Here is a 23,481-nt window from a genome sequence, read left to right as displayed (position 1 = left end):
CACTACGTTGGATGCCGCATGGTGGCGTTGCGGGCACGTGATACGGTAACCAAAGTATGTAAACGGAGCAGACATGTAAGCGAAGATATGGGCTGTAAATGCGGAAATCCATTCAGCGACTCTGACGAAGGGCAGAATATTATTTCCCACGAGACTATGAACGAGTATTTCGAAAACGGCGAAGCTGGTCGCATGTTCACGTGCTATTGTCATGAGCGTCTATGCAAAATGGTAGAAGGGCAGTAAAGCTAACACTAGGGATTGGACAGAAGGTAAATGAAACGTGTCACCTGGGAGGATGAATCACGTTTCTGGCTATGCCAGGTCGATGGTCGTCTCCACAAACGCCGTCTTCCATGCCAACGACGGCTCGAATCGCGCACCGTACACGGACGCAGACTGATGGGAGCAGTGTTAGGTTATACAGGGTGGTCCATTGCTCGTGATTGGGCCAAGTATCGCACGAAGTAAGCATCAAACGAAAAACCAACAAAGAACGAAACTCGTCTAGCTTGAAGGGTGAAACCAGATGGCGCTATGGTTGGCCCGCTAGATGGCGCTGCCATAGGTCAAAGGGATATCAACTGCGTTTTTTTTAAATAGGAACCCCCATTTTTATTGCATATTCATGTACGTAAAGAAATGTGATTGTTTTACTTCGACCATTGGTCCAACTAAAACATTCATATTTCTTTACGTACTACACGAATATGTAATAAAAATGGGGGTTCCTATTTTTAAAAAAACGCAGTTGATATCCGTTTGACCTATGGCAGCGCCATCTAGCGGGCCAACCATAGCGCCATCTGGCTTACCCTCCAAGCTAGAGGAGTTTCGTTCTTTGTAGGTTTTTCGTTTGACGCTTATTTCGTGAGATATTTGGCCCGATCACGAGCAATGGACCACCCTGTACAGACGTTCTCTTGCGTTTGCATGGGAACGGTGGTAGTGATCGAAGACACGCTGACAGCTGCGAACCACTTGCATCACTTGATGCTTGACGTCTTCCCCGGCGCTGGTGTCGTCTTTCTGCATTATAATCATAATTGTCCGTATCTCGGAGTCTGCGCTGTGATTTGAGGAGCCTCATAGTGAACTCACACTGATGTCTCGGCGACCAAATTCGATTAATGTAAATCCTATGGAAGTGATCTGCCTCCCTATCAGGCGCCATCACCTCGAACGCAAATCAGCGGCTCATTATTTACCTGAATGACATGACCTGTTCGTGGACATCTAATGCCACGTACCTCCACAAACCTACAAACAAACTGTCGGCTCTCTGAAAATTGGCATACAATTACTTCATCCTATTCAAGAATTCTGAGATGTACTGGTCAATAAATTTATTACTTTGTTTCGTGATCAATACAAATTAATAATGTATTTGTTTGTTTTGATGCATGTATTTCCCAGTTAACCTCTTTTCCCTAATTTAATCTGTTCCCAACTCGCAGCTCAGAAATGGTTAAAATGGCTGATACGACAAAAGGGATGCCTCATAAATGCTTCCTAGCGCCCGGGACAAAAAAAAATTCTACATAAAAGCCGCCCGACAAGGGACAGCAAAGTAAAACATTGGATATCTGGCACACAGCATCATGATGATGTAGCCTTCAGTCGAGGTCGGGTTTGATGCCGATGTTCGTGATATTCTGTCTTGTGCAAGCCTCATCACCTCTGCACAACTACTGCAACCTACATATGTTAGGAAGTGCTGACGGTATTCGTACCTATGTCTCCCTCCACAATAATCCAGAATAGGGTTGACAAAAGTAAACACAACAATGTGTCAATAACAATTTGTCCATTTTATTTGGACTGTTGAGCTCTGTGGCCGTGGATAATGATATTTCACTGAAAAAATACGGCAACCAGCCACTTTTTAATGCGTTTTTTCTTTATTTTTTATTTACGCCAATATGCATTTCGGGTTTGCACCCATCTTCAGCTGGCAAATTACATGGATCTTCAGTTACTACAGTAGTACAATCTCGACAGCAGTTTGGATGCTGCAGCAGGCCTGTGCAAAAGCAACGACTCCAATCATTTACTTCAATTTCGCGAGTTTAAAGTCACACACTATCAGCTGTTCATTTTACTTACATTCTCCTCTCCTTGTTTTTTCCTGGCTTTTCTTCTTTTTTGCAACGACACAAACACTTTTTATCACGTATTTTGCACAGGCGCACTGTGTTATCCGCCATGTTGTCGACTGACAGTTTTTGTTTACATACAAATGGTTTATCTATGGACAGAGTTATATTTTTACGAAAGTTTTGAGGTTCTAAGATAAGCTATTGTTTTCTAAATATTGGCTTGGCTGATAGAAGTATTCTAACACAACACATTTATACAAAGCAGTAATTAATACATTTACAATATAACAAAGATAGAATTAAGATATTAGAATTAAGATTTTTATGTTTTATATTATTACATGTATTTGCTGGGTTTATAATAGATTATGTTGTTTGTTGATTGTGCTTAGTAAGTGGTTTGATAAGTAGAGTGTGAAAGTTTTTTAGAAATATTCGGTTTGGCAGCTCTGTTTGGTCATTAAGTATGTCAGAAGGGGATGCATGTTTATGTGAATAAATTTCGATTTCTTCTAGGAGGTTCATTCTTTTTCCTTTGTTGGCTAAGTGGAGAACTTGTAGGTTATGGGATATGTCTGTTACTTGATGTTCTTCTTCTGCTACATGTGGGGTGAATGTGGATTTATTTAAGTTTTTTAAACGAAGAGCATCCATGTGTTCTCGAAACCGTATGCTGAAGTTTCTCCCTGTTTGGCCTATGTATGTTTTTGGACATGAGTTGCAGTTAAGTTTGTATATTCCTGATTGATTGTATGGTTTGGTATTATTTTTAATGTTATGGATAGCTTTGTCCTTTATTTTGTTATTTGTATAGTAGCTGATTTTGATATCTGTTCCTCGGAACAAGTTTGCTATTTTATATGACAGCTTTCCTACAAATGGCAAGCTTACATATTTTTCATTTGGCTGTGTTGTGGTATTCTTTAATGTAGTTTTGTTATTGTGTTTGTTTATGTGGGGATTTATCTTAGAGTTTAGTTCATCTATTAATTTTGGATTGTAAGCAATTGCTTTGATGGTGTTTAGTTCTTCTATTTGGTCAGCTGGTTGTAGTGGTATTTTGTGCATTCTGTTTAGCATTGCTCTGTATGAAGCCGTCTTATGTTTATCCGGGTGGCAGGATGACTTATTAATTGTGTTATCTGTGTATGTTGGTTTCCTGTATACTTGAAATTTGTGTATGTTGTTGGAGCTACTTATGCAGAGATCCAGAAAATTTAAACCTACTTCTGTTTGGTGTTCTACGGTGAAGATGATGTTCTGATGCATTTTATTCATTTCTTTTGCAAGGTTATCAATTTCTTCTGCTGTGCCATCAAATAAGACTATTATATCATCAACAGACCTTTTGTAATAAATTATCTTGTTTACCATCTGGGGGTTTTCTTTAAAAAATTTACATTCTAAGTTATTGATGAAAATATCTGCAAGCAAACTGGCAAGGCAGCTACCCATAGCCAGGCCCTCTTTCTGCTGGTACATTTTGTTATTAAAAGAAAAATAGTTGTGTGATAGTACTAGTGTTAATAGATCAATGAATTCATATATTTCTGGTAATGCCAAATTTTTATGTTTAAGTAAATTGTTTTTAATTATTTCTATTGTTTCTTTGACGGGTATGTTTGTGTAGAGGTTTGTGATGTCAAGTGATGCAAACCTAGCAGTATCAGGAACCTGAATTTCCTTTAGACAATTAATAAGTTCATAACTGTTCTTTACTGAGTATGTCTCTTCAAATTTGAATGTGTTGCTAAGGACCTCATTCAGTTTCTTGCTGATTTTATAAGTTGGGCTGCTCCGAGAATTAACAATTGGACGTATGGGACAGTTAACTTTATGGGTCTTAGGTTGTGCTTGTAGACGTGGTGCATAAGGGTTCATAACAGTGCATTCATGTATATCTTTTGCATTTAAGAGGAAATCACTTTTTTTCATCATATTTTTAAGTTTATTCTGTAACTTAAGAGTGGGATCAGACTTAATTTCTACTATATTATTATTACTGAAAAATTCAATGGTTTTTCTTACATATTCACTTTCATACATTACAACAATAGCATTGCTTTTATCTGCTTTTACTACTAAAGCTTTACTGTCACTTAGTTTCTTACTAACACTTTTAAGTATTGTTCTGTCATGGTGCTTTATACTATTATTATTATTTGCTTTCTCTATTTGTTTGGTCATAAAATTGTTAACTTTGTGGCCTATGGCAATCTGATCATTCTGAGTTAGTTTTGCAGTATCACAGGCTATTTTGGTGCCTACTATTAATTCTTTAATATTATTTTCAGTCAGAGATGGGGTGATATTATGTTGAAGCCCTTTATTCAGCAAACTTACTTCTTTATCACTGAAGATGATGTTAGTTGAATTTACTAGACGTTTGGAGAATTTATGATTACTGGGAGGTAATTTGTCATTCACCTTTGGAATTTGTGACATAAGCTTTTTCAACTTATTGTTATGCCTACATCTGACTTTATGCTGTTCTTTCATAGCTATTATAGTAACAAAATCTAATGCATGGTTGAATTGTGTAGGAGTAAGTTGTTTACCTAGCTCTAAATGTAATCTATATAACTGGTGGTTTAGAAACTGCTTCTTTCTGTGTTGGTTTCGGATTTCAGATTGGAGCCATATAATTTCACTTCTTTCTTTAGCTATTTTCGCTGCTTTGCTTTGACTTTTGATGTTCACTTTCACATATTTTGGAGTTACATTCGCACTTAAACACTTTTTATTGAACTTGATACTAAGAATTGTTCTTTCTAACTTAATTTTGTACTTTCTGAAGTCATGTAAAGCTCTTAGTACCTGGCTAGGTAGTGTCAATGACAATTTGCCCATTTTATTTGGACTGTTGAGCTCCGTGGCCGTGGATAATGATATTTCACTGAAAAAATACGGCAACCAGCCACTTTTTAATGCGTTTTTTTTTATTTACGCCAATATGCATTTCGGGTTTGCACCCATCTTCAGCTGGCAAATTACAAGGATCTTCAGTTACTACAGTAGTACAATCTCAACAGCAGTTTGGATGCTGCAGCAGGCCTGTGCAAAAGCAATGACACATATCATTTACTTCAATTTCACGAGTTTAAAGTCACACACTATCAGCTGTTCATTTTACTTACATTCTCCTCTCCTTGTTTTTTCCTGGCTTTTCTTCTTTTTTGCAACGACACAAACACTTTTTATCACGTATTATGCACAGGCGCACTGTGTTATCCGCCAACTTATCCAACAACTTACTCCCACACAATTCAACCATGCATTAGATTTTGTCACTATAATAGCTATGAAAGAACAGCATAAAGTCAGATGTAGGCATAACAATAAGTTGAAAAAGCTTATGTCACAAATTCCAAAGGTGAATGACAAATTACCTCCCAGTAATCATAAATTCTCCAAACGTCTAGTAAATTCAACTAACATCATCTTCAGTGATAAAGAAGTAAGTTTGCTGAATAAAGGGCTTCAACATAATATCACCCCATCTCTGACTGAAAATAATATTAAAGAATTAATAGTAGGCACCAAAATAGCCTGTGATACTGCAAAACTAACTCAGAATGATCAGATTGCCATAGGCCACAAAGTTAACAATTTTATGACCAAACAAATAGAGAAAGCAAATAATAATAATAGTATAAAGCACCATGACAGAACAATACTTAAAAGTGTTAGTAAGAAACTAAGTGACAGTAAAGCTTTAGTAGTAAAAGCAGATAAAAGCAATGCTATTGTTGTAATGTATGAAAGTGAATATGTAAGAAAAACCATTGAATTTTTCAGTAATAATAATATAGTAGAAATTAAGTCTGATCCCACTCTTAAGTTACAGAATAAACTTAAAAATATGATGAAAAAAAGTGATTTCCTCTTAAATGCAAAAGATATACATGAATGCACTGTTATGAACCCTTATGCACCACGTCTACAAGCACAACCTAAGACCCATAAAGTTAACTGTCCCATACGTCCAATTGTTAATTCTCGGAGCAGCCCAACTTATAAAATCAGCAAGAAACTGAATGAGGTCCTTAGCAACACATTCAAATTTGAAGAGACATACTCAGTAAAGAACAGTTATGAACTTATTAATTGTCTAAAGGAAATTCAGGTTCCTGATACTGCTAGGTTTGCATCACTTGACATCACAAACCTCTACACAAACATACCCGTCAAAGAAACAATAGAAATAATTAAAAACAATTTACTTAAACATAAAAATTTGGCATTACCAGAAATATATGAATTCATTGATCTATTAACACTAGTACTATCACACAACTATTTTTCTTTTAATAACAAAATGTACCAGCAGAAAGAGGGCCTGGCTATGGGTAGCTGCCTTGCCCGTTTGCTTGCAGATATTTTCATCAATAACTTAGAATGTAAATTTTTTAAAGAAAACCCCCAGATGGTAAACAAGATAATTTATTACAAAAGGTCTGTTGATGATATAATAGTCTTATTTGATGGCACAGCAGAAGAAATTGATAACCTTGCAAAAGAAATGAATAAAATGCATCAGAACATCATCTTCACCGTAGAACACCAAACAGAAGTAGGTTTAAATTTTCTGGATCTCTGCATAAGTAGCTCCAACAACATACACAAATTTCAAGTATACAGGAAACCAACATACACAGATAACACAATTAATAAGTCATCCTGCCACCCGGATAAACATAAGACGGCTTCATACAGAGCAATGCTAAACAGAATGCACAAAATACCACTACAACCAGCTGACCAAATAGAAGAACTAAACACCATCAAAGCAATTGCTTACAATCCAAAATTAATAGATGAACTAAACTCTAAGATAAATCCCCACATAAACAAACACAATAACAAAACTACATTAAAGAATACCACAACACAGCCAAATGAAAAATATGTAAGCTTGCCATTTGTAGGAAAGCTGTCATATAAAATAGCAAACTTGTTCCGAGGAACAGATATCAAAATCAGCTACTATACAAATAACAAAATAAAGAACAAAGCTATCCATAACATTAAAAATAATACCAAACCATACAATCAATCAGGAATATACAAACTTAACTGCAACTCATGTCCAAAAACATACATAGGCCAAACAGGGAGAAACTTCAGCATACGGTTTCGAGAACACATGGATGCTCTTCGTTTAAAAAACTTAAATAAATCCACATTCGCACAACATGTAGCAAAAGAAGAACATCAAGTAACAGACATATCCCATAACCTACAAGTTCTCCACTTAGCCAACAAAGGAAAAAGAATGAACCTCCTAGAAGAAATCGAAATTTATTCACATAAACATGCATCCCCTTCTGACATACTTAATGACCAAACAGAGCTGCCAAACCGAATATTTCTAAAAAACTTTCACACTCTACTTATCAAACCACTTACTAAGCACAATCAACAAACAACATAATCTATTATAAACCCAGCAAATGCATGTAATAATATAAAACATAAAAATCTTAATTCTAATATCTTAATTCTATCTTTGTTATATTGTAAATGTATTAATTACTGCTTTGTATAAATGTGTTGTGTTAGAATACTTCTATCAGCCAAGTCAATATTTAGAAAACAATAGCTTATCTTAGAACCTCAAAACTTTCATAAAATATAACTCTGTCCATAGATAAACCATTTGTATGTAAACAAAAACTGTCAGTCGACAACATGGCGGATAACACAGTGCGCCTGTGCAAAATACGTGATAAAAAGTGTTTGTGTCGTTGCAAAAAAGAAGAAAAGCCAGGAAAAAACAAGGAGAGGAGAATGTAAGTAAAATGAACAGCTGATAGTGTGTGACTTTAAACTCGCGAAATTGAAGTAAATGATTGGAGTCGTTGCTTTTGCACAGGCCTGCTGCAGCATCCAAACTGCTGTCGAGATTGTACTACTGTAGTAACTGAAGATCCATGTAATTTGCCAGCTGAAGATGGGTGCAAACCCGAAATGCATATTGGCGTAAATAAAAAATAAAAAAAAAACGCATTAAAAAGTGGCTGGTTGCCGTATTTTTTCAGTGAAATAACAACAATGTGTGCCTATTTATTTGCATTAAGTTCTCAAAAATATGGTAATAATAGATAAATTACAGCAAAAGTAATCGAATCTAAACCAGTTATGTATAAAATTAAAACCTCCTTATAATTATACAAATTATATTACTCTACAAAGCAGCACATACTAGATTGCACGAAAGTCTACAGGGAAAGCAAGATGAATGCCGGCAAGAGAGAGACACGATGTCCAGGTATTATAATCCAAAGAGAGTATACAACTGCACCATTTGCAGAATCACCCACTTGCCGACCCATGTGAAGGGAAACTTCAGACATATCTGAAAGCAGTCGGCGCAGTACTGTTTTAGTGGGAGAGAGAAAAGAAAGCCGCAACAGCACAGTTGGTGGTGTGCATCTGCTTTCAGATGATGCAGTATTCATCTCACAAATATGCAGAAGAATAGCGCTTGCTTTTGGCAGGCGATATCCAAGGGTGCTTGTCGGCTGATGACCAGAGTCCGGGAAGAACTACTTTTGTAGGAGGACTCAGCCGGACATCACACACGGGCTGTTGAGATAGCATCTTAGAAAGTTTAACAGGAACAGTAAGTTGGGAATTCTTTTCACTGAGTGACATGCCAAAACCCAACAGGGTGTCGCAAAACTAAAGGAAAGTTTAAAGGAACACCAAGACAGCTCCTGTTGGTTCATATAAGCAATCTAGGAGCAGGACAAGAATGTGTCGAGTGTGCTTACAGTTATATCACCGTATGGGCCATCGCACGAACGTATGAAGAGAGAGAGAATAAAATGTACGAACTCTCAGAGTAACAACCATAGCTAGTTTTCCAAGTGGTTCACCATCTGAAGTCTGAGTAAACAAGGAAGGCCAGCGTCTTGCAAGATATCTTACTCGTTGGCACTCACAAGAAACACTATTGCGTCTGTCTAAATTATCCAACGCAATAACCATAAAGCTACAAGTTTTCACTGTTGGAAGCGCTCTGCAGATAGCCATTTCTCTACTAGACTTAATTTATAGACCACACTTCTGCTTCGTCGTCGCACGTTTGGGATGAGAGGTTCTCACCCAGCTGAGGTAGGACTTAAGCTTTGGCAGAGACGAGCTGTTGGTGCTGAGACAGCGACTGTTTTTGCAGCCACTTCTGCTCCCACTTGCAGACTAAATATGATGAGCCACAGCCGCAACAGAGAAGCGAACTGCAGGGAAAAGCGAAATTTATATAAAGACGTTCAGTAATTCAAATTTTAATTTCGAGGAATTATTTGCAGTTAGAAGCTCAATAGGCTTTCATTTCCAGCAATACATGGACACGCAAATCCCTTTGTAGTATTTTCTATCCATCTCTGTACTAATCAATAGCAATAACAGTCTGATCTCCGTGGACGTAAATATTGTGTTCAGACAGGAGTTAAATTTGATTTCTGTTCCAGATCCGTTATCCACGTTTCCTAAGTTATTACTTTTTGCTTTCAGTGATCATTAAATATGTTTCCAAAATGAGATTTTCACTCTGCAGCGGTGTGTGCGCTATATGAAACTTCCTGGCAGATTAAAACTGTGTGTCGGACCGAGACTCGAACTCGGGACCTTTCCCTTTCGCGGGCAAGTGCTCTACCATCTGAGCTACCCAAGCACGACTCACGCCCCGTCCTCACAGCTTTACTTTTGCCAGTACATCGTCTCCTACCTTCCAAACTTTACAGAAGATCTCCTGCGAACCTTGCAGAACTAGTATTCCTGAAAGATAGGATACTGCGGAACATGGCTTAGCCACAGCCTGAGGGATGTTTCCAGAATGAGATTTTTCACTGCGCAGCGGAGTGTGCGCTGATATGAAACTTTCTGGCATATTAAAACTGTGTGCCGGACCGAGACTCGAACTCGGTCCGGCACACAGTTTTAATCTGCGAGCAAGTTTCATTAAATATGCTTTCTTCTGAGATGTCAATAGTTACAGGCAAAGAGATAAAGACTGTAATAAACTCAGTATACAGTAATCATTACTTGATTTCGTAGTCAGGTGCGGTTCTTAATCATTGATTTGATAACTGATAATTTACATTTCTCAGGTATTGCAGGGTCAAATTCATTTATTTAGTTAAAGTATCAAATTAAAAACCCATACCTACTCCACAGGCAAGAAATCACATTTAGAATCCTTATAATAGACCAGGACAGAAATAGACAAAACATGTGATGGAAGGAAGAGGAATCCAAGAATGCATATGGCTAGACAGATGTACTTGGAAAAGAGGATACGAGAAATTGTCCATAGGGCTATAAAAACGCGAAAAAATGGTAGGTATGCGAGGAAACAGAAACAAGGAGAAAGGCCAAGTGAGAGCCTATAGACATTGTTGTTTAGCATATGACTGGCAACGGACTGTGTAGCGGCCGTATTTGTTGGTGTTGTAGTAGCCAAGGACTGTGGATGGATTGCTGAGATTCAATTAGACAGCTAGCATTGTAAATTTATTGGCACAACTACTGTGTCTTCAAACACGTAGAGGCTAAAGTGTTGCTGTATTAAAAAAAGAAACAAGTTGTGAAGAATGCTAATCAAAGAAGTTCGTTACGGTGACTGTGAAGTAAGGAATTTGGTCTTACTCATTTAAGCACCTAACTATCTTTTCTCAGTGCGAAGTAGCTTACAGAGCTATTTAGTGTTTGCAGAAGAAAGATAAGACTGAAATGAATATTTTCGTCTGTAATAGTCAACTCCGCTCTTTAGTTATTGTGAACCAAAGTAAGTGAATGATACTATTCGGACTTACCTTTGCATAGTGCACTCCAAATAGAATATTATTACTGCAGTATATATATCGATGTGTTTAGAAGTGTATTCAGCATAGCGTAACACATAAACCATGAACGAAATTGCATGACTCCGCACTTAGTATGAAATACCGCTTTTCCCGAGATACATCTATTTTGAGACAACATTGACTTAGCTATTATAGTATGTTGTTAGTACATTGAAGTACACATAATTCAAGACTATTTCTTCATTTATATATTGTCAGAATAATGAGCATTTGGCAGTTGAAAGTCGAATCAATCAAGCATTTTCCATTTAATCAAAACTATTCTCGGCAGCCTCAAATGATGTTTCCAGACCCTTAAGTTAGGAAAATGATAATAAATCGTAACTGAACCACTCACCTGTCTCTGATGACCATACTTTTTGCCTCTAGTGCAAATGAACTTCACCAACTATTGAGGAACTTAACAGAGATAGTTTGAAAACCAGTTAACGCAAGATTAACATTATACATAAAAAACACAAAGAAAATAGCACAAATTAACAATGAAACCATAGCAGTTGGAGAGTTTTTATACTTAGGGCAGTTGAAGACAAAGAGCGTATCGGCAGGAAAAAAACTAAACACAGGAGTACAAATCTCTTTGAATTATTGTGGTTAGGCCGAATATACAATATGTCCCAAAAATATGTGCACACTTTTTAATTTCCCATAAGTTCAAAATTTATTGACTGAAACGTCTCATTGTTGGTAGTTTATTATTTTTTTGTTCTGGTAGTCGCCGTATAGGCGTTGTTTTGCTTTGTTACATGATAGTAGCCACATAAGAGCTGTTTTGTTTTGTTTTCAGCTACATCAGTACACATGGTTGGTGCAGGCTGACAGCCGTGAAAGAAAGTCAGTTTTGTCGATTATGTACGAAAATACGAGGGTCAGTCAAAAAGTAATGCCTGCTATTTTTTTTCTACGTTTAATTGTCAGGAAATTTAAATGCAATTACATAGGTTGAAAACCACAACATTGAGGATCATTTTGTCATTTTTCAATGTAATCTCCGCCCATCTCTACAGTTTTGGTCCATCTTTGAACAAGGGCATGTATCCCAGCACGGTAAAAATCACAGCTCTGCTTCCTAAGCCATTGACACACGGATGTTTTGACGGCCTCCTCATCTTCAAAATGAATCCCACGATGAGCTTCTTTTAGTGGCCCGAACAGATGGAAGTCTGATGGTGCCAGGTCAGGGCTGTATGGGGGATGAGGCAAAGCTTCCCATCCAATTTTGACAATCTCGTCAGAGGTGTGACGACTGGTGTGTGGTCTTGCATTGTCATGCAAAAGAAGAACATCTGCCATTGATTTTGTTGGGCGAACTCGCTGAAGACGTGCTTTAAGTTTTTTGAGGGTTGTGACGTATTGAACAGAATTTATTGTGCATCCCTGCTCCAAAAAATCAACCAGAATCACACCCTCTGTATCCCAGAAAACTGTTGCCATAACTTTCCCTGCCGATCGCACAGTTTTGAATTTTTTCTTCCTCGGCGAGCTTGTGTGACGCCACTCCATTGACTGCCTCTTTGATTCGGGTTCAAAAAAATGCACCCATGTTTCGTCCCCGGTCACATTTTTTTTCAGAAACTCATCTCCCTCCAAACGGAAGCGCTGCAAGTGTTGGGAGGCTATTGTTTTCCTTGCCTCTTTATTCTGATCGGTTAACATTCTTGGAACCCACCGTGCACAAACTTTTGAGTACCCCAATTGTTTAATAATCGTGATCACACTGCCTTTACTAAGAGAAATAATGCGACACACTTCATCTGCAGTCACCCGACGGTCACCACGAATGATGTCATTAACTTGCTGAATGTTGTGTGGAGTCACTGCACTCACCGGCCTGCCGCTCCACTTTTCGTCAGTCAACGGTGTTTGCCCTTCAGCTTCCTTACAACGACGAACCCATCGTCTAACAGTGCTGACATCCACTGTCACAACAGCATACACCTTCTTCAGTCTTTCATGAATGCGTATGGGCGTTTCACCTTCTGCATTCAAGAATTCAATCACACAACGCTGTCTCAAACGAACATCGATGTCGGCCATCTTACAAAGTTCTGCTGTGCTGCCACCTGTTGACACAGAAAGTTACTACTGCAGTGGATTGCAGAAGAAGGTTTGAGGACTGGTGCCAAATTCAAATTTTTCACTTAACTTAATTTTTTTAAGTAGAAAAAAAATGGGAGGCATTACTTTTTGACCGACCCTCGTATTAATGAAGTTCAAACCTAATGAAGAGATGCGTTTTAATCAGAAGCATCGACACGTGCACTCTTTCGAGACAAATTTGTGTCGAAGGCTTCGTTACAGATGCACCTGGGCAACCTGTAAGAACAGCAAGTCCACCGAATGTCTGTGCTGTGTTAGAACAAGTAGCTCGTTCAAAAAAGAAGTCTGTGAGACAGTGTGCCCGTGAAATCAAGGTGAGTCGCTTAATTGTTCAGCACATTTTGAAGACTGCGAAGTTTAAGAGCTAAATACCTAGACCACTGAGAAGTTTAAGAGCTAAATACCTGGACATCTACAAGAAATGAATGAGGACGACCCAGATCGTACATCGGAGTAAAAATATGATCGGGGGGCGTTGATGGGCGAGAAGCCCCATCCCGGGGATTTCGGCCGCCGGATGCAAGTCTTATTTCAGGCGATGCCACGTGTGGCGACTTGCGCGTCGGTGATGAGGGCAACACAACACCCACAAGAGGAGAAAATCTCCAACCAGCCGGGAATCGAACTCAGTCCCGCCTCATGGTAAACACGCTACCACTCAACTAAGCAGGCTGACACAGCATAATAGTGTGAGTGCTTCAGTGACATGGTGGGCAACAAAAAAGTGTTTGCGGAGATTATTGTGCACTCTGAAAAGGCATAATTTAAACTCAGCGCAAGAGTAGATCTTGTCTGCAGGGTCGCTGCGGGCCCATACGTCATTGTGGACAAAGCGGTGAATTAAATGCGAGTGAATGTTGGGTGTGGGCTATCTTATCTGGGCTTGATTGGGCCGTTCTTCTTTGTCGGCATAATTACAGGTGAGGTGTACCCAGAGAAGCTTGAGAATCCATTTTACCTGCTGTCGGTAAGTTGTATGGAAACGAAAGCTTTTACTTTCAATAAGATGGTGTCCCATCCCAGTATCGTAATTGGTTCAGGGGGTTTATTATTGTTATTTTTGTTGTTGTTATGGTGATCTTCAGTCCGAAGAATAGTTTGACGCGGATCTCCGTGCTGTTCCATCCTGCGTAAGCTTCTTCACCTCCATATAACTACTGCAGCGTTCATCATCTGAATCTGCTGACTGTATTCATCCCTTGGTCTCCTCCTCTGTTTTTAACCCCTACACTTCCCTTCAATACTAAATTATCAACCGATCCCTTCCTTTGGTCAATATATTAGTGAGATAGAGTTAGTATCTGTAAACTCATACAAATACTTGCGTGTGAGTCTTAGTACGGACATGAAGTGCAAGGATCATATAGGTCCAGTCGTGTGTAAAGCATGTAGCAGCCGTCGGTTTATTGATGGAATACTTGATAAATGCATTCCGTCTACAAAGGCAACTACTTACAAATTACTCGTGTGACACATCCTAGAATATTACTCAAATACGTGTGACGTGTACCAAACAGAACTAGCAGGGGATATTGAACGTATACAGAGCAGGACAGTACGAATGGTCACAGGTTTGTTTGACCCATGGGAGAGTGTAACTGTGATGTTGGAAGAAGTGAACTGGCAGACTCGTGAAGATAGACAGAAACTATCCCAAGGAAGTCTACTAACAAAGTTCCTAGAACTGGCTTTTACTGTAGGAATATACTTCAACCCCCTACATATCGCTCACATGGGGGTCGTGTGGATAAGATTAAATTAATTTCAGCACGCACAGAGGCATATAAACAATCAAAATGGTTCAAATGGCTTTGAGCACTATGCGACTTAACTTCTGAGGTCATCAGTCACCTAGAACTTAGAACTAATTAAACCTAAGGACATCACACACATCCATGCCCGAGGCAGGATTCGAACCTGCGACCGTAGCGGTCGCTCGGTTCCAGACTGTAGCGCCTAGAACCACACGGCCACTCCGGCCGGCTATAAACAATCATTTTTCCCCCGCTCGAAATGTTTGTGGAATGGCAAAAAGTGGTACAGTGAGAAATGAAGGGGTATCTTTTGAGAGGCCAGACAAACGTGTTGTCCCTGAAGAGGAGCAGCGGCCTTCTCAAGTAGATGCAGGGACAACAGTTTGGATGATTGACTGATCTGGCCTCGTAACATGTGGTTAAATGATGATGGCGTCTCCTTGGGTAAAACTTTCCGGAGGTAAAAGAGTCCCCTATACGCATCTCCGGGTGGGGACTACTAAGGAAGATGTCGTCACCAGGAGAAAAAGAACTGGAATTCTACGGTTCGGAGCGTTGAACGTTAGGTCCCTTAGTAGGGAAGCAAAGTTAGAAAAATTAAAACGGAAAAGGATTGCGTGAAGTGAGATACAATGGGAATTTGTGAAGTTCATTGGCAAGAGAAACAGGACTTCTGGACAAGTGAATACGGGGCTCTAAACACAGAATCAAATACGGGTAAGGCAGAGTAGGTTTCATAATGAATAAAAAATAGGATTGCAGATAAGCTACTATGAACACCATAGTGAACCCATTATTGTAGCCAAGATAGATACAAAGCCCGCACCGACCACAGTAGTGCAAGTTTATACGCGAACTCGCTCTGCAGATGAGAAAGAGATTGAAGAAATGTATGATGAGTTTAGAAGTCATTCAAATAATTAAGGGAGAGGAAGATTTAATAGTCATGGGGACTGGATTTCGATAATAGGAAGAGGAAGAGAAGGAAAAAGGCTATACAGCCTTCTTAACTTGAACTTTAAGCTACGCTTCCACCGACAATGAACCTTTTCCGTCTATTAATTTCGAAATTGCAAGCAATCAAAATGTATACATCTTTTTAGTACATAATTCTATTTCTGGTGTATTGAGTGCGGAATGCTTGCTATCTGTATGTTATCGGTTTTGTTTATGACACAAGGGCTTTTGATGCGGCCCACTGAAAAACTGAAGGGTGCTCAGCTATCAGTAGAGAGATGCATGATGGGAATTACTGGGAGAGACAGAAACGCAAACGAATAGAGCAGAGAACAGCTTGGACTGAAAGACATAATTGTGACTGTATAGAAAATTAAATGGATTTGAGCAGGGTATGTAGATAGGTGAATGAATGGCAGATTGTTTATGCGCTAAGAGTGCTACAACTGGAAGCTTTGAAGTTACAATAGCGTAACTGAATATGTTGTAAGGGCTGAAATACGGAGTTCGATATAGTACAAAAGTTTCTAGACTTTTACTGTACTCTTAGTAACGGGTACAAAACAACCGAGTTATAGTTGAAGAATGCTGTGGTGCGAAATTACGTACACTTGTGTCCATTTCGTTATTCAGGATAGCAGGTCAGATTTCATGTTGTACGCAACCACCATACATAGTTGTAGAGATGTTGTTGATGTGGTGGTCTTCGGTCCGAAGACTGATTTGATGCAGCTGTCCACGACAGTTTATCCTGTTAGGCTTCATCATCTCCGAATAAGTACTGAGACCTATATCCTTCTGAATCTGCTAACTGTGTTCGTCTCTTGGCCTCCATCTGCAATTTTTACCCTCCAAACTTCCCTCCAGCATTAGATTGGTGATATCTTGAAGTCACAAAACGTGTCCTATCAAAAAATCCCGTGTCTTAGTCACCTTGTGTCATTAATTTGCTTTTTCCCTAATAAGATTCAGTACTTCCTCCTTAGTTACTACACCTACCCACCTAATCGTTAAGATTCTTCTGTAGCATCAATTTTCAAAAGTTTCTGTTGTTCTTTTTTCTGAACTGTTTGTCTTGTATGTTCCACTTTCATACCTGATTACACTCCATGTAAATATTTTCAGAAAACACTTCGTAGCAAATTTATATTAGATGTTAACAAATTCCTCTTTCCAGAAACAAATTTCTTGTTATAGGCAGCCTGCTTTTTACACTGAGGGCACAAAAGTCGTGGGATACCTCCTTTTGCGCGGCGTACTGCAGCAACTCGACGTGGCACGGACTCAACAAGTCACTGAAAGTCCCCTGCAGAAATAATGAACCATGCTGCCTCTATAGCCGTCCGTAATCGCGAAACGATTGCCGGTGCATGATTTTGTGCACGCACTGACTTAACGATTCCATCCCATAAATGGTCGATGGAATTCGTGCCGGGCGATCTGGGTGGCATAGTAATTCGTTCAAATTGTCCGGAATGTAATTCAAACCAATCGCAAAAAAATCTGATGTGGCGCATTGTCATCTATAAGAATTCTATTCTTGTTTAGGTACATGAAGTCCATGAATGGCTGCAGATGGTCTCCAAATAGCCAAACATAACCATTTCCAGTCAATGATCGGTTCAGATGGACCAGTGGATCCAGTCCATTCCATGTAAATACACCATTATGGATCCACAACCATCTTGCACAGTGCCATGTCGACAACATGGGTCCATAGCTTCATGGGGTCTGCGCCACACTCGAGCCATACCATCAGCTCTTTCCAGCTGAAATCGGGACTCATTTGACCAGGTCACTGTTTTTCAGTCGTCTAGGTACCAACCGATATTTTCATGAGCCCAGGATGGGTGTTGCAGGCGATGTCGTTCTGTTAGCAAAGATACTCGCTTCGATCGGCTGCTGTTATAGCCTATAACGCCAAATTTTGCCAGCTTCCTTAAGGATGCGTTCTTCGTACATCTCACGTATATTTCTGCGGTTATTTCACTCGGCGTTGCTTGTCTGTTAGCAACTTTAATTTTACGCAAAGGCCACTGATGTCGGTCATTAAGTGAAGGGCGTCAGCCGCTGCGTTGTCCTTGGTGAGAGGTAATGCCTGAAATTTGGTATTCTTGGCACACTCTTGACACTGTGGATCTCGGAATACCGAATTTCCTAACGAGTTCCGAAATGGAATGCCCTATGTGTCTAGCTCCAACTGCCATTCCGCGCCCAAGGTCAGTCAATTCCCGTCGTGCGGCCATAATGACGTCTGAACCCATCTCACGTGTATCATCTGAATATAAATGACAGCTCCGTGAATGCAATGCCGTTTTATACCCTTGTGTACGCGATACTAGCGCCATCTGTATGTGCGCATATCGCTATCGCATGACTTTTGTCTCCTCAGTGTATATCCTGTCTATTTCGGCCATCATCAGTTGTTTTGCTTCCCAAATAGTAAAATTCGACTACTGCTCAGATCCTGATCTAATTCCAGTGTGATTTAATTCGACTAAATTCCATTATAGCGTACTAGGACATAGAGCCAGATTTTTATTTTTCGCTCTCGTGGGATTTGTTTGGATAGCTCCGATGGCAAACTTCATTATGAACGAAAACAGACTGAGATTCGGGCAACCGATATCGTACACAGTTTCGCCTTCGCGAGGAACCCTGTATTGACCAAGTTGACCATTTTTGGACGGAAGGCAGCCAGGGCAGTCTTACAGAAGTGGCGTTACTACTCGCCAGCGAACTGCAGTGTGAGGCTGGTGCGCTTTATTTGGTTGAGCTGACAGAGCGTGACAGGCGCTACTCGGGCGCGGCCTCCTCGGCGGCCTCCCCCTCGCCCTCCGCCTCCGCCTCCGCCTCCGCCTCCGCCTCCGCCTCCGCCGGCTCCGCCTCCCCATCGCTGTCGCTGCTGGACTCCGCCTCCACGGGCGGCTCCTCGCCCGAGCCGCTAGCGTACACGACGCGCACGGTGTTGGTGTGCCCCGAGCCCGACCGCCAGCCGCTCACCAGCACCATGGCGTCGGCGCGCCGCACCAGGCCGCGGCCCTTGGCGAAGCTGATGCCGAACTGGAAGCGCAGGTCCGTGTCCTGCAGCCAGTCCTCCAGCGGCGACGAGCAGTAGTGCAGCGGTATCACCGCGCGCCACATGTTGCTCTGCCGCGCCACCTGCCCGCACATCACCAGCACGCTCTACAACTTGCCTCGAGAATCGTGCCTGCTAACTACGTACGCGACCTCAAGAAGGAGGATAAAACGGTGTGGCCCAAAAGAATTACTACCTACTGCAGAACTTGAGACTTCGTATATAGATATATCGTCCAGACTATGTCCAGTTGACCCCATACATATGTGATTGGGAAGTGTGGAGGAGCCACAGCCTCTTGGCACCTAAACCGCAAGGCCTTGGCCTGAACATGAAGCCACAGGACCATAAGAATGCCCCTCCCCTCCCAAAACATTTACTGTATATTATACGCCCGAGCAGTGGCTGACTGGACATGGACCAAGGGCATATTACTGAGGTACAGCAAAACCCACAAGGTCAAATTCAGCGTCCACTCCTATCCCTTACCTATGTGAATGACAATGCACTTACACTACTGGCCATTAAAATTGCTACACCAAGACGAAATGTAGATGATAAAGGGGTATTCATTGGACAAATATATTATACTAGAACTGACATGTGATTACATTTTCACGCAATTTGGGTGCATAGATCCTGAAAAATTGGTACCCAGAACAACCGCCTCTGGCCATAATAACGGCCTTGATACGCCTGGGCATTGAGTCGAACAGAGCTTGGATGGCGTGTACAGGTACAGCTGCCCATGCAGCTTCAACCACGATAGCACGGCACAGCACGGCACGGCACGTTTCCAATTGGTGAGAGATCTGGAGAATGTGCTGGCCAGGGCAGCAGTCGAACATTTTCTGTGTCAAGAAAGGCCCGTACAGGACCTGCAACATGCGGTCGTGCATTATCCTGCTGAAATGTAGGGTTTTGCTGGGATCGAATGAAGGATAGAGCCACGGGTCGTAACACATCTGAAATGCAACGTCCACTGTTCAACGTGCCGTCAATGCGAGCGAGAGGCGACCGAGACGTGTAACCAGTGGCATCCCACACCATCACGCCAGGTGATATGCCAGAATGGCGATGACGAATACACGATTCCAATGAGCGATCACCGCGATGTCGCCAAACACGGATGTGACCATCATGATGCTGTAAACACAACCTGGATTCATCCGAAAAAATGACGTTTTGCCATTCGTGCAACCAGGTTCGTCGTTGAGTACACCATCGCAGGCGCTCCTGCCTGTGGTGCACCGTCAAGGGTAACCGCAGCCATGGTCTCCGATCTGATAGTCCTTGCTGCTGCAAACGTCGTCAAACTGTTCGTGCGAGATGGTTGTTGTCTTGCAAACGTCCCCAACTGTTGGATCAGGGATCGAGACGTGGCTGCACGATCCGTTACAACCATGCGGATAAGATGCCTGTCATCTCGACTGCTATTGATATGAGGCCGTTGGGATCCAGCACGGCGTTCCGTATTACCCTCCTGAGCTCACCGATTAAATATTCTGCTAACAGCCATTGGATCTCGACCAACGCGATACGATAAACCGCAATCGCGATAGGCTACAATCTGACCTTTATCAAAGTCGGAAACGTGATGGTACGCATTTCTCCTCCTTACACGAGGCATCACAACAACGTTTCACCAGGCAACGCCGGTCAACTGCTGTTTGTGTATGAGAAATCGGTTGGAAACTTTCCTCACGTCAGCACGTTGTAGGTGTCGCCACCGGCGCCAACCTTGTGTGAATGCTCTGAAATGTTAATCATTTGGATATCACTGCATCCTCTTCCTGTCGGTTCAGTTTCGCGTCTGTAGCACGTCATCTTCGTGGTGTAGCAATTTTAATGGCCAGTAGTGTATTATATATCGTCCAGACGATGTCCAGTTGACGCCATACATATGTGGATGGGAGTTGTGGAGGAGCCAGCCTCTTGGCACCTAAACCGCAAGGCCTGGCCTGAACATCGAGCCATAGGCCCATAAAGATGACCCTCACCTCCTAGACCATTTACTGCAAGTTATACGCCCCTGCAGTGACTGACTGGACATGGACCAAGGGCAGATTACTGGGGTACATCAAAAGCAAACGTTAGCTCCACGAGGTTCAATTTTGGGTCCACTCCCATCCCTTTCCTACGTGAATGACATTGCACTTAAGTTGCAATAACCAGAACTGATACTTTTTGCAGACGATATTAGTGGTATAGTAAATACAATTAGAGAGAAAGCCACAGAAGAGATTAGTAATCACGTTTTTCAAAGAATTACGAGGTGGGTCTCTGAAAGTGGACTTTCTCTGAGTTTTGAGAAAACACACTATTTTCAGTTCTGTACAACAACTAAAAGGTCATTATAAGTGATGAGCGATTTCAAGGATTTGCTGCAGTTGTATTATTTGCCATATTGTCACAGGGATTTGACCACACACAGAAATCCTGAAAAGTTTTTATAATTATTATTTTATATATATATATATATATATATATATATATATATATATATATATATATATATATATATATATACAAATGTTCCATATGATATCCCTTACAGATTCTGCAGACCTCAGGTCGATAATGAAGTTCTTCCCAAGTTCTGATCTAAATGTCCATACCAATCTACTCAAAAGAACTGTTGATGCGAGGTCACAGTTCTTATAGGTTTATTGATAGAGGAAGCACAAACACTGAATCTTTAATAAAATCCTACACAAAAAAATCGCTTGGTGCTAGGTCTGGAGAGTGTGGAGGCAATGACATGAATAGCTTATCATCAACCCCATCACGACTGTTACACGGTTTCTCGATTTCCTGTTTAAGAATCACGAATCGCTTGATGGAAGTGGGGAGGAGCAGTAACCTCGTGCTAAATGAAGTCCACACTGTCGGTCTCCAGTTCTGGCATGAGACAATTCTCCAGCGCTTCGAAATACGCGTGTCCTGAAGTGGAGCCGTTGATTTCCCCTTGCAGAGGCAACCTGAATCTTTAAACTACTATCGCCGAAAGGAGTTGGCAGTTGGTGGATCTTTGACGAACTTTGTTATAAAGTGTCGTTGCACTCTTATGTCAGACTGATGTGAATGCATTTCACTCGCAGTATACTCTTTGTCAGCGCCTGTCGCCATCTTGCCTATCTGCTCACTGTTGCACTCTTGCGGCAGAAATCTGAAGTGCGGGTGCAACAGTACAAAACTTTTTGAGATTTTCTATATGAGCCTTGAGTTTTGTAACAATGTATCAATTAACATAGTTCAGGAATTCGTGAAATCGCTAGAGACATTCCAACAGTCCACGTGGAAAAAAAGAGGGTCAATAAACAGGTTAGAATGCTCCACATTGTTTGTTGAATATGTTGATGAAAACTGGAACTGTAGGACGCATAATACCGAACAGCTCAAACAATTAAATTCAGCTACTTTCGCGCTTTGTATGGTAACTACTCATGGAAACAAACGAGTTTTATCTCCAGACATACTTTGCACATTATTCCCTCGCCCCCCACCCTACCCCCAATAATGTCTTACGGAACAATTTTCTGATGTAAGTGATCACTTAGAAATTAGTACCAATTGTACAAAAACTATCATTAAGAAGTATACGTGGTGTTTACCCGCAGTCATTTTGTAGATGCCTCTCAAATAAGATAGGCGTATTAACTGCAGCTTCACAATAGATACATTCACTAATGAAATTCCTCGTAAATAAGCTATCACTGCTTGAGAATAATTGTTTTGGTCATACCTACAACACTAGAAGAAAACACTACTTTCACACTCATGGTTAAGGCTCTAAATGCCTCAGAAAAGACTTAAATACACAGGAACAAACATTTTTCATCATTTGCCCAAAATCATAAAAGTCTGACAGGCAGCAAAGCAAGTCTAAAGTCTAATCAAAAATCATTTCTCCTGGACAACTTATTTTCTATGGACGAATTTTTATTTAAAGACTGCTTACTTGTAAAAAAGAAGTTCATTTATGTCAACACTAATCAGTAATCATGTATGCATACGCTATAAACTGACTCGTTCCGCATAATTTCGATAAAAGAATCATTCAGAAGCTCTATGGAACATGTAACTAAATAACTCAGTAAATAAAGAAATATTAGAAGTAAACGCGATTTTTCGAGGTCCGAATTGACAGGAAGAGATCAAGACTCGAGACGTGTGTAAAATGGCTCTGAGCACAATGGGACTTAAGGTCTGAGGTCATCAGTCCCCTATAACTTAGAACTACTTAAACCTAACTAACATAAGCACATCACACACATCCACGCCCGAGGCAGGATTCGAACCTGCGTCTGTGGCGGTCGCGCGGTTCCGGGCTGTAGCGCCTAGAACGGCTCGGCCACACCGGCCGGCAAGACGTGTGCAACAATAGAGAAAACGCCACTTGTAAAGGAAGAAGCCCTCTGAGAAAAAATGCCTTTGCGAGTGCGTTGTCTTTGTAGCCTGGGAAACGAAAGGTATGCTCAACAGATATGAAAGTTATTGCTAAATAATTCGATGGGCGAGAAGAAGAACATGATTTGGCCAATCAGATGTATAGACATTCGCTGAAAACTATGCAGGACATTAAGAGACGAATTGTCCTGGCTGGAACTTAACTACTAGGC

General features: G+C 40.9%; 1 protein-coding gene across 1 annotated transcript in view; it reads right to left on the bottom strand.

Moving 5' to 3' along the window:
* Window positions 1-23,481, bottom strand: part of LOC126274964 (pyruvate kinase-like) — a 194,926-nt gene that overhangs the window by 107,378 nt on the left and 64,067 nt on the right. The window contains exon 7 of the mRNA XM_049977162.1: window positions 18,646-18,942. Coding sequence (XP_049833119.1) covers window positions 18,646-18,942 — 297 coding nt within the window. The remainder of the gene's footprint in view (window positions 1-18,645; window positions 18,943-23,481) is intronic.

This window comes from Schistocerca gregaria, chromosome 1, assembly GCF_023897955.1.
Source record: "Schistocerca gregaria isolate iqSchGreg1 chromosome 1, iqSchGreg1.2, whole genome shotgun sequence".
Taxonomy (NCBI): Eukaryota; Metazoa; Arthropoda; class Insecta; order Orthoptera; family Acrididae; genus Schistocerca; species Schistocerca gregaria.
The sequence above is the reverse complement of the archived record's forward strand: the minus strand, read 5'-3'. Positions and strand labels throughout refer to the sequence as shown.